At 38.7% G+C, this 12,500-nt stretch overlaps 2 protein-coding genes across 2 annotated transcripts in view; one reads left to right on the plus strand and one right to left on the minus strand.

The window, feature by feature from the left end:
- MED22 (Mediator complex subunit 22) overlaps window positions 1–12,500 on the minus strand; it is a 69,373-nt gene that overhangs the window by 51,977 nt on the left and 4,896 nt on the right. The window lies entirely within an intron of this gene.
- Window positions 1–12,500, plus strand: part of LOC137618749 (opioid-binding protein/cell adhesion molecule homolog) — a 34,113-nt gene that overhangs the window by 12,171 nt on the left and 9,442 nt on the right. The window contains exon 2 of the mRNA XM_068348927.1: window positions 11,905–12,176. Within this exon, the coding sequence (XP_068205028.1) occupies window positions 12,086–12,176 (91 nt within the window). The 5' untranslated portion in view covers window positions 11,905–12,085. The remainder of the gene's footprint in view (window positions 1–11,904; window positions 12,177–12,500) is intronic.

A 12,500-nucleotide genomic window follows, 5' to 3' on the forward strand; every position in this document is an offset into this window, starting at 1 on the left:
TTCTGAAGTCGCACATAATCTCTCGACTTTCCAGAATGGAGAACGAATCACGTAAGGTCACCCAAGATAACAAATGTCACGTAAGGTCATTCTAAAGACAGATTAAATTCACATCTTATGACCAACACCCAAACCTTCCCCCACCCAAGGAAGGACCAGGGAAACAAGGCGATAGATGAAGATGAATCAGTAGGTAGATTCATCTTTGATTCAGAGGGACAGCGAGTTCTTATTTCCAATGAGATCTATCAAGCATTGAGCTCGTCTTGGAATTTGGACCTAAGGAGATATTTTAGTCATTTAAAAGACTGAATAGTCTTCCAATGTCTTAAATAGTCTCCCAGTACAGTAAATAGTCTCTAGATGACATAAGATTTAAATAGTCCTCCCGTGAGTGAAAAAATACTCTTGTGACGCATTAAATAGTCTTTTGATGTCTTAGATAGACTTCACATGTATTAGATAGTCGCTGGATGTTCCAAATAGTCATTTAATAGTCTTCTGAGTCTGTAAATAATTTAGATAGTCATCTGATGTCTTTAAATAGCCTGAAGTTGCCATAACATTTAAAATAGTCCTCCTGTGTATGAAGAAATAGTCTACTGATGCCTTAGATAGTCTTCCCTTGAAGTAAATAGTCGTTTGATATCCTAAATAGTCTATCAACACGTTAAATAGTCTCCAGACACGTTGGAATGTTCTATTATGAATTTGAATAGTCTCCTGAATATACAAATAGTCCCCCAACGCAATGAAAGTGTCCCCTGACCCATATGATTCTTTATAAACTACAGGTACCCTGACACTTGCACGACTTTTTGCCACGAATTTGTCGTGGCAAGTCGTGACATTTTGTGGCACGAATTGAAGGATAAAAAAAAAATGCCTCAGAATCACAGCTGACCTATCCACAATGACACGAACTGGCACAACGAGTTCACGCATAGTTTGCGCACTTCCCTCATCGTCCCGACGAGTTCACGAACAGTTCGCGCATAGTTCACGACCCGGTCAGGAAATTTTGTCGTGACCAAAATTTTGAACATTTCAAAATTCTCGTCACGACGGGTTTACGAACACTTCCCGCCAGTTCACGACGAGTTCACGCCAGTTCACGACTCGAGTCGTGACAATGCGTGCCACAAATTCGTGCAAGTGTCAGCCAGGCTTATGGCTAATCCTTTGAATCTGTCAAAATTTAAGCAGTAATGAAAGCAGACTACGAGAAAGCCTTTGAATCTGTCAAAAATTCAGCAGTAATGAAAGCCCTTCAAAGACAAACACTAACTCCATTACCCTACAGTCCCACCCAGTCAAAATATGAATAATGAATCCCTGACTGCCAAGAATAACAAGTCATTTGTCGAATCTATCTTGTTATTTCATCTCCCAATGTTTTATCAATCATTTCAAAGGGGGTCGAGTGCCACTTTAGATGATAATAATTAATATAAGAATAGCAGAAATCATAATGTTCCTTTTGCTGGTACAGTTCAGTTGGCGTAAGTTTCTAATCACATCAATGAATCTCCCTTATTTCAAGCAAGCATCTTTTCTCATCTCGATTAATCATCTCAAGTGTGACATTCATGGCTGGGTTCAATCACCCTCTTCTTCTTCATCTTCTTCTTCTTCTTCTTCTTCTTCTTCTCTTCTTCTCTTGTGGTTCGTGCAAATGGACCAGAAGTCTTATTGAATTGAAGAGAATTAAGACACGTTTGGGACGAGTTTGACATTTTGATGTTGGAGACTCAAGGGAGTGTCGTCTTTGTTCTGCTGTGAGAACCTGGCAATTATTAAAAATTCTCTCTCTCTCTCTCTCTCTCTCTCTCTCTCTCTCTCTCTCTCTCTCTCCTGCCAGTCTATCTCTAGGTTTCGAAGACTAGATCTCTGACTTGAAACATGAGGATTGTATAAATCAAACAACAAGATATAAAAGCTTATATATGTGTGAATGTGCATGTCCACAACCGCTAACTTTCTTAGCTCGTCAATCCATCGCGTCTACTCATCACTTCCCCCGCTTCGTTTGCAGTCTCGAAGGACCCATTCTCTTATTCTTAATGTCCATCTATAGTCTCCCATTCTCATTACATGTCCCTGTCCATGTCCATTTCTTTTTCTTACATTTTCTTATATACCAATCTAGATAGTTTCAAAGACTTGACTGGTGGACTGGAAACGTGGCAACGCTGCATTCTGAATTTAGATAAAATATCTTTCTTTTGATAACAAAAACATATATAAATATATCTGATGTTTTGAGCATTGTCAAAGGTCAAAATATTAAGTCTCTATTGTTCGTGTGAAGAAAAATAGATTTTATTTACAAAAGAGAAAATATATCTATAAAAATATGTTTCAACAAAGTGTCTTTGTGTATAGAAAAAAAATGGTTGACAATGGGATTTTTTATACACGTTCAAAAAACAGCATTGAGAGAGAGAGAGAGAGAGAGAGGAGAGAGAGAGAGAGAGAGAGAGACGAGAGAGGAGAGAGATGAGAGGAGAGAGAGAGAGAGAGCTATAATGACTCCGCCAAGCGATTCTGTAAAGACAGACCAGAGTACAGCAGGAAATGTCAGCGCTGCTCAATGGCTCTGAGGAAATGGCTTTAAGAAATGGCTCTGACTCTCTGAGAAATGGCTCTGACAAATGGCTGAGAGAAATGGCCATCATAAAAGGCTGTCTGTGTCCTTTTGGGCAGCCCACCTGGTCCTCTCTAGACAGGCGTTGGAAGCTGTCACTGGAATTAAAGGACTTTTAAAACCGACGGCTATTCTGTGATGCCTTTCAGCTATTGTGTACGAGACACTAAAAAGGGGGAAAAAAATAAGAATTTTGTACGAAATACAAAAAATGGGAAAATATAAGAATTTTGTACGAAACACAAAAAAAATAAAATTAGAATTTTGTACGAAACACAAAAAATGGGAAAAATAATATTTCGTACGAAAACAGGAACATGGTTTAAGAAAATTTTGCTTTCGATATAAAATCTATTGTTTTATTTAACCGAAGATCAGTATGCTCTCTCTCTCTCTCTCCTCTCTCTCTCTCTCTCTCTCTCTCTCTCTCTCTCTCTCTCTCTCTCTCTCGTGTGCTGTCAAATCAAGCGAGACCAAAACACCTGTCAGTCAGTCCTCTGGCAGGCCATGCACTCGAAGCAAACTAGTGGACCCTATCTATTATCAATCAAGCCAAAAATATAATCCCAATGTTGAAGTTGATGATAAATATAATTTGTAGTTGATATTCACATGTTTTAAATGTCACGTGTGTTGGTGACAAATAATTATGCATACGGTACACATATATACACTGTTAGAAACAAAACCGTGATTTTAGTCTGAAATTCTCCGTAAAAAATACACAGTTCTCAGCCGTATCTCAGTAAAATACAGGCGTTCTCAGTAAAAAAATACACCGTTCTCAGCCGTATTTCAGTAAAATACAGGCGTTCTCAGTAAATAAATACACTGTTCTCAGCCGTATTTCAGTAAAATACAGGCGTTCTCCGTAAAAAATACAGTTCTCAGCCGTATTTCAGTAAAATACAGGCGTTCTCAGTAAAAAAATACACCGTTCTCAGCCGTATTTCAGTAAAATACAGGCGTTCTCAGTAAAAAAATACACTGTTCTCAGCCGTATTACAGTAAAATACAGGCGTTCTCAGTAAAAAAATACACTGTTCTCAGCCGTATTTCAGTAAAATACAGGCGTTCTCCGTAAAAAATACAGTTCTCAGCTGTATTTCAGTAAAATACAGGGGTTCTCCGTAAAAAAATACACAGTTCTCAGCCGTATTTCAGTAAAATACAGGCGTTCTCAGTAAAAAAATACACCGTTCTCAGCCGTATTTCAGTAAAATACAGGCGTTCTCCGTAATAAATACACTGTTCTCAGCCGTATTTCAATGAAATACAGGCGTTCTCCGTAAAAAATACACTGTTCTCAGCCGTATTTCAGTGAAATACAGGCGTTCTCCGTAAAAAATACACCGTTCTCAGCCGTATTTCAATGAAATACAGGCGTTCTCCGTAAAAAATACACTGTTCTCAGCCGTATTTCAGTGAAATACAGGCGTTCTCCGTAAAAAATACAGTTCTCAGCCGTATTTCAGTAAAATACAGGCGTTCTCCGTAAAAAATACACTGTTCTCAGCCGTATTTCAGTAAAATACAGGCGTTCTCCGTAATAAATACACTGTTCTCAGCCGTATTTCAGTAAAATACAGGCGTTCTCCGTGAAAAATACAGTTCTCAGCCGTATTTCAGTAAAATACAGGCGTTCTCCGTAAAAAATACAGTTCTCAGCCGTATTTCAGTAAATACAGGCGTTCTCCGTAAAAAATACACCGTTCTCAGCCGTATTTCAGTGAAATACAGGCGTTCTCCGTAAACAATACACCGTTCTCAGTCGTATTTCAGTAAAATACAGGCGTTCTCCGTAAAAAATACAGTTCTCAGCCGTATCTCAGCAAAATACAGGCGTTCTCCGTAATAAATACACTGTTCTCAGCCGTATTTCAGTAAAATACAGGCGTTCTCCGTAAAAAATACACAGTTCTCAGCCGTATTTCAATGAAATACAGGCGTTCTCCGTAAAAAATACAGTTCTCAGCCGTATTTCAATGAAATACAGGCGTTCTCCGTAAAAAATACAGTTCTCAGCCGTATTTCAGCAAAATACAGGCGTTCTCCGTAATAAATACACTGTTCTCAGCCGTATTTCAGTAAAATACAGGCGTTCTCCGTAAAAAATACACAGTTCTCAGCCGTATTTCAATGAAATACAGGCGTTCTCCGTAAAAAATACACCGTTCTCAGTCGTATTTCAGTAAAATACAGGCGTTCTCCGTAAAAAATACAGTTCTCAGCCGTATTTCAGCAAAATACAGGCGTTCTCCGTAATAAATACACTGTTCTCAGCCGTATTTCAGTAAAATACAGGCGTTCTCCGTAAAAAATACAGTTCTCAGCCGTATTTCAGTAAAATACAGGCGTTCTCCGTAAAAAATACACTGTTCTCAGCCGTATTTCAGTAAAATACAGGCGTTCTCCGTAATAAATACACTGTTCTCAGCCGTATTTCAGTAAAATACAGGCGTTCTCCGTGAAAAATACAGTTCTCAGCCGTATTTCAGTAAAATACAGGCGTTCTCCGTAAAAAATACAGTTCTCAGCCGTATTTCAGTAAAATACAGGCGTTCTCCGTAAAAAATACACCGTTCTCAGCCGTATTTCAGTGAAATACAGGCGTTCTCCGTAAACAATACACCGTTCTCAGTCGTATTTCAGTAAAATACAGGCGTTCTCCGTAAAAAATACAGTTCTCAGCCGTATCTCAGCAAAATACAGGCGTTCTCCGTAATAAATACACTGTTCTCAGCCGTATTTCAGTAAAATACAGGCGTTCTCCGTAAAAAATACACAGTTCTCAGCCGTATTTCAATGAAATACAGGCGTTCTCCGTAAAAAATACAGTTCTCAGCCGTATTTCAATGAAATACAGGCGTTCTCCGTAAAAAATACAGTTCTCAGCCGTATTTCAGCAAAATACAGGCGTTCTCCGTAATAAATACACTGTTCTCAGCCGTATTTCAGTAAAATACAGGCGTTCTCCGTAAAAAATACACAGTTCTCAGCCGTATTTCAATGAAATACAGGCGTTCTCCGTAAAAAATACACCGTTCTCAGTCGTATTTCAGTAAAATACAGGCGTTCTCCGTAAAAAATACACTGTTCTCAGCCGTATTTCAGTGAAATACAGGCGTTCTCCATAAACAATACACCGTTCTCAGCCGTATTTTAGTGAAATACAGGCGTTCTCCGTAAAAAATACACCGTTCTCAGCCGTATTTCAGTAAAATTCAGGCGTTCTCCGTAAAAAATACACTGTTCTCAGCCGTATTTCAGTAAAATACAGGCGTTCTCCGTAATAAATACACTGTTCTCAGCCGTATTTCAGTAAAATACAGGCGTTCTCCGTAAAAAATACAGTTCTCAGCCGTATTTCAGTAAAATACAGGCGATCTCCGTTAAAAAATACAGTTCTCAGCCGTATTTCAGTAAAATACAGGCGTTCTCCGTAAAAAAATACACAGTTCTCAGCCGTATTTCAGTAAAATACAGGCGTTCTCCGTTAAAAAATACAGTTCTCAGCCGTATTTCAGTAAAATTCAGGCGTTCTCCGTAAAAAATACACTGTTCTCAGCCGTATTTCAGTGAAATACAGGCGTTCTCCGTAATAAATACACTGTTCTCAGCCGTATTTCAGTGAAATACAGGCATTCTCCGTAAAAAATACAGTTCTCAGATGTATTTCAGTAAAATACAGGCGTTCTCCGTAAAAAATACACTGTTCTCAGCCGTATTTCAGTGAAATACAGGCGTTCTCCGTAATAAATACACTGTTCTCAGCCGTATTTCAGTGAAATACAGGCGTTCTCCGTAAAAAATACAGTTCTCAGCCGTATTTCAGCAAAATACAGGCGTTCTCCGTAAAAAATACACTGTTCTCAGCCGTATTTCAGTGAAATACAGGCGTTCTCCGTAAAAAATACACCGTTCTCAGCCGTATTTCAGTGAAATACAGGCGTTCTCAGTAAAAAAATACACCGTTCTCAGCCGTATTTCAGTGAAATACAGGAGTTCTCCGTAATAAATACACCGTTCTCAGCCGTATTTCAGTGAAATACAGGAGTTCTCCGTAAAAAATACAGTTCTCAGCCGTATTTCAGTAAAATACAGGCGTTCTTCGTAAAAAATACACTGTTCTCAGCCTTATTTCAGTGAAATACAGGCGTTCTCCATAAACAATACACCGTTCTCAGCCGTATTTCAGTAAAATACAGGCGTTCTCCGTAAAAAAATACATTGTTCTCAGCCGTATTTCAGTAAAATACAGGCGTTCTCCGTAAAAAAATACATTGTTCTCAGCCGTATTTTAGTGAAATACAGGCGTTCTCCGTAAAAAATACACCGTTCTCAGCCGTATTTCAGTAAAATACAGGCGTTCTCCGTAAAAAAATACATTGTTCTCAGCCGTATTTCAGTAAAATACAGGCGTTCTCCGTAAAAAAATACATTGTTCTCAGCCGTTCTCCGTAAAAAAATACATTGTTCTCAGCCGTATTTCAGTGAAATACAGGCGTTCTCCGTAAAAAAATACATTGTTCTCAGCCGTATTTCAGTGAAATACAGGCGTTCTCCGTAAAAAATACACCGTTCTCAGCCGTATTTCAGTAAAATACAGGCGTTCTCCGTAAAAAAATACACCGTTCTCAGCCGTATTTCAGTAAAATACAGGCGTTCTCCGTAAAAAAATACACCGTTCTCAGCCGTATTTCAGTAAAATACAGGCGTTCTCCGTAAAAAAATACATTGTTCTCAGCCGTATTTCAGTGAAATACAGGCGTTCTCCGTAAAAAAATACATTGTTCTCAGCCGTATTTTAGTGAAATACAGGCGTTCTCCGTAAAAAATACACCGTTCTCAGCCGTATTTCAGTAAAATACAGGCGTTCTCCGTAAAAAATACATTGTTCTCAGCCGTATTTCAGTAAAATTCAGGCGTTCTCCGTAATAAATACACTGTTCTCAGCCGTATTTCAGTGAAATACAGGCGTTCTCCGTAATAAATACACTGTTCTCAGCCGTATTTCAGTGAAATACAGGCGTTCTCCGTAATAAATACAGTTCTCAGCCGTATTTCAGTGAAATGCAGGCGTTCTCCGTAAAAGAAAATACACCGTTCTCAGCCGTATTTCAGTGAAATGCAGGCGTTCTCCGTAAAAGAAAATACACCGTTCTCAGCCGTATTTCAGTGAAATGCAGGCGTTCTCCGTAAAAGAAAATACACCGTTCTCAGCCGTATTTCAGTGAAATGCAGGCGTTCTCCGTAAAAGAAAATACACCGTTCTCAGCCGTATTTCAGTGAAATGCAGGCGTTCTCCGTAAAAGAAAATACACCGTTCTCAGCCGTATTTCAGTGAAATGCAGGCGTTCTCCGTAAAAGAAAATACACCGTTCTCAGCCGTATTTCAGTGAAATGCAGGCGTTCTCCGTAAAAGAAAATACACCGTTCTCAGCCGTATTTCAGTGAAATGCAGGCGTTCTCCGTAAAAGAAAATACACCGTTCTCAGCCGTATTTCAGTGAAATGCAGGCGTTCTCCGTAAAAGAAAATACACCGTTCTCAGCCGTATTTCAGTGAAATGCAGGCGTTCTCCGTAAAAGAAAATACACCGTTCTCAGCCGTATTTCAGTGAAATGCAGGCGTTCTCCGTAAAAGAAAATACACCGTTCTCAGCCGTATTTCAGTGAAATGCAGGCGTTCTCCGTAAAAGAAAATACACCGTTCTCAGCCGTATTTCAGTGAAATGCAGGCGTTCTCCGTAAAAGAAAATACACCGTTCTCAGCCGTATTTCAGTGAAATGCAGGCGTTCTCCGTAAAAGAAAATACACCGTTCTCAGCCGTATTTCAGTGAAATGCAGGCGTTCTCCGTAAAAGAAAATACACCGTTCTCAGCCGTATTTCAGTGAAATGCAGGCGTTCTCCGTAAAAGAAAATACACCGTTCTCAGCCGTATTTCAGTGAAATGCAGGCGTTCTCCGTAAAAGAAAATACACCGTTCTCAGCCGTATTTCAGTGAAATGCAGGCGTTCTCCGTAAAAGAAAATACACCGTTCTCAGCCGTATTTCAGTGAAATGCAGGCGTTCTCCGTAAAAGAAAATACACCGTTCTCAGCCGTATTTCAGTGAAATGCAGGCGTTCTCCGTAAAAGAAAATACACCGTTCTCAGCCGTATTTCAGTGAAATGCAGGCGTTCTCCGTAAAAGAAAATACACCGTTCTCAGCCGTATTTCAGTGAAATGCAGGCGTTCTCCGTAAAAGAAAATACACCGTTCTCAGCCGTATTTCAGTGAAATGCAGGCGTTCTCCGTAAAAGAAAATACACCGTTCTCAGCCGTATTTCAGTGAAATGCAGGCGTTCTCCGTAAAAGAAAATACACCGTTCTCAGCCGTATTTCAGTGAAATGCAGGCGTTCTCCGTAAAAGAAAATACACCGTTCTCAGCCGTATTTCAGTGAAATGCAGGCGTTCTCCGTAAAAAAAAATACACCGTTCTCAGCCGTATTTCAGTGAAATGCAGGCGTTCTCCGTAAAAAAAAATACACCGTTCTCAGCCGTATTTCAGTGAAATGCAGGCGTTCTCCGTAAAAAAAAATACACCGTTCTCAATTGTATTTCAGTGAAATGCAGGCGTTCTCCGTAAAAAAAAATACACCGTTCTCAATTGTATTTCAGTGAAATGCAGGCGTTCTCCGTAAAAAAAAATACACCGTTCTCAATTGTATTTCAGTGAAATACAGGCGTTCTCCGTAAAAAAAATACACCGTTCTCAGCCGTATTTCAGTGAAATACAGGCGTTCTCCGTAAAAAATACACCGTTCTCAGCCGTATTTCAGTGAAATACAGGCGTTCTCCGTAAAAAAAAATACACTGTTCTCAGCCGTATTTCAGTGAAATACAGGCGTTCTCCGTAAAAAATACACAGTTCTCAGCCGTATTTCAGTAAAATACAGGCGTTCTCCGTAAAAAATACACAGTTCTCAGCCGTATTTCAGTAAAATACAGGCGTTCTCCGTAAAAAATACACAGTTCTCAGCCGTATTTCAGTAAAATACAGGCGTTCTCCGTAAAAATACACAGTTCTCAGCCGTATTTCAGTGAAATACAGGCGTTCTCCATAATAAATACACTGTTCTCATCCGTATTTCAGTAAAATACAGGCGTTCTCCGTAAAAAATACAGTTCTCAGCCGTATTTCAATAAAATACAGGCGTTATCCGTAAAAAATACACCGTTCTCAGCCGTATTTCAGTGAAATACAGGCGACCGTAATTTCATCTCACTTTGTTATCATCTTTTACAGGTTGGTGACCGTAATATTAATCCTTTACGTCAATATATACGTTCTTAAAACGGTATAAATACTGGAATAAATGTTGCCAGGCATTTGCAGTTTATTTCAATATATTTTTTACCAATATTGATATCCTGTATCCTTCCTGAGTGTTATTTCCAAATCCACTCAACATGCTAATTGCTACCAGCATCTGATTGTGTCATGCAGGCCATGCAACCGCATCCCTTATGCTAATGATTATCATTATTACTAGCCAAGCTACAACCCTAGTTGGAAAAGCAAGATGCTATAAGCCCAAGGGCTCCAATAGGGAAAAAATAGCCCAGTGAGGAAAGGAAATAAGGAAATAAATAAGGATAACCAAAAGTGGACCTCCGAGTATTTCTGGAGGCTGGATCTCACAACTCTCTTTTTGTTGTTGTTTATTTCAGAGGCGGCTTTGTTGTTGTTTAGGATTTAAATTAACAATAACAAGAACACTATGATATATAACAAACATCTCTTGCATAAACAAACAAACAAACGACAAAACAAAAGAACAACGACAACAAGAGTTACAAAGACGGAGTCTGGTCGAAGCAGATATGAGTCTCCTGGGATGTCTCAAGAATGAGAGATGGCCTTAGAACAAGGAATCTAAGGACAGAGAGCCTCTGGGTGAACAATCTAAGGTCTCCAGGGAGTCTAAGGGTGGGGAATATAAGGGCAAGTGTCTTAAGGGTGGAGAGACTAAGGGGAGAAAGTCTAGAGTGAATAGAGTAAGGTGGGGACTCCAAACAGCTTAAAATCCCTATAATTTTCGGTCATTATTTTAAAATTTTCAATAAATTTCAATTGTGTTAATTTCCCCATTTTAGTTCATCTTATCTCCCCACTATATCTCCTCCCTACACATCCCCATCCTTCTCCATTCCCCATGGATTCCCCATCTCTTCATATGAAGACATTTATGGAATCCATCTTCTACTGTTTCTCCTCGAAGTCAAACCTCTTTATATCATCTCCCAATTGATGAATAAAATCCTAAACTATCCATTTACAATTCCTTTAATGTCTAGAGGAATTACCTATCGTTCAACCGTTCCATTTTATCCGGGACTGATGTCTAAGTCTTCCTTCTGAACTAATTTTTGCAAAGTCAAATAGTTTTATTCAGTTTCAATCTATTTTCCATTTCTTAATTTTTTTTCGTTTTTCTGTGATATTTCATAATAAACAAATAAATAAAATAATGAATAAACAATTAAAATTAATAATGAAAGAAATTAACAATTGCATGAATGACCATATATAAAAAATGAATGAAAAATTTCTAAATATTTTAGAATAATTCAACTGAAAATATTATTGCTTGAGGGAACACTCGGGCACACTATTCTATCTTATTTCTCTTCCTCTTGTTTTGTTAAAGTTTTTTATAGTTTATATAGGAGATGGTTATTTGAATGTTGTTACTCTTCTAAAATATTCTATTTTCCTTTTCTCTTTTCCTCACTGGGCTATTTTCCCTGTTGGAGCCTCTGGGCTTGTAGCATCCAGATTTTCCAACTAAGGTTGTAGCTTAGCTAGTAATAATAATAATAATAATAACAATAACAATAATAATAATAATATACAAATTGTCTTTCTAATCTATAACACATTCCACTATGAACTTATATTAAGCCACAAATAGCTCCTTACTATCCAAGCCCCTAGGAATTAGACTAAAGTCCTCCTACCCTAGTCAGGATTCGAACCTATACCTCATTCGACTGAAATTTAGATTAAAGATAGGTTCGAATTCTTGGTATGGTAAAAAAGCATTGTAAAATATCTCTTTGGGATGTATATTATTCCTATGGTCAAGTTATTTCTATATTAATGGGATACATGTGACTATATATAGATGTATGTATGCATAGATATGTATTGATATGTGTACACAGTTTTCATTCATTTATTCATATTTATTCATTCATTCTTTTACAGGAAGAGTTACAGCCAGACCAAACACCTACCAGGACGGAGAGAGAGAGAGAGAGAGAGAGAGAGAGAGAGAGAGAGAGAGAGAGAGAGAGAGAGAGAGAGAGAGAGTATCTGCTAAAGGTGATCTCTGAAGGAGAAGGTGTCTGAAGAGTCTTTTTAAAGAAGAAGATCTGGCGGATAAAATATGACACTTTTGCTCCGCCACTCTCTGAGTCTGGTGTTGGTGTTGGTGGCGACCTTCTGCGGGGAGGCTTCGACAGGAGAGGAGGAAGAAGGTAAGGACACCTACACACACACACACACACATGCACAAAAGGGTTCTCTCTCCTTCTGCTTGTTTTCCTAACTGCAGTGTGTTTTAAACACAGAAACAGAAAAAGGCTTGAGACCAACTTACATGCACAAAAGGGTTCTCTCTTCCTACTTGTTTTTCTAACTGCAGCGGTGTGTTTTACACACACAGACAGAAAAAGGGTTGAGACCAACTTGTAACTTGTAAGTGTTTTGTGTTTGAACAATATAAAGAAGTGACATTTGTCTCTGGATGTCAAGGTGGGAACATGAGAAAGCAGTGTTGAGCCATTTCTTATTTATGGATG

Source organism: Palaemon carinicauda, chromosome 25, assembly GCF_036898095.1.
Source record: "Palaemon carinicauda isolate YSFRI2023 chromosome 25, ASM3689809v2, whole genome shotgun sequence".
In the NCBI taxonomy this organism is placed as follows: domain Eukaryota; kingdom Metazoa; phylum Arthropoda; class Malacostraca; order Decapoda; family Palaemonidae; genus Palaemon; species Palaemon carinicauda.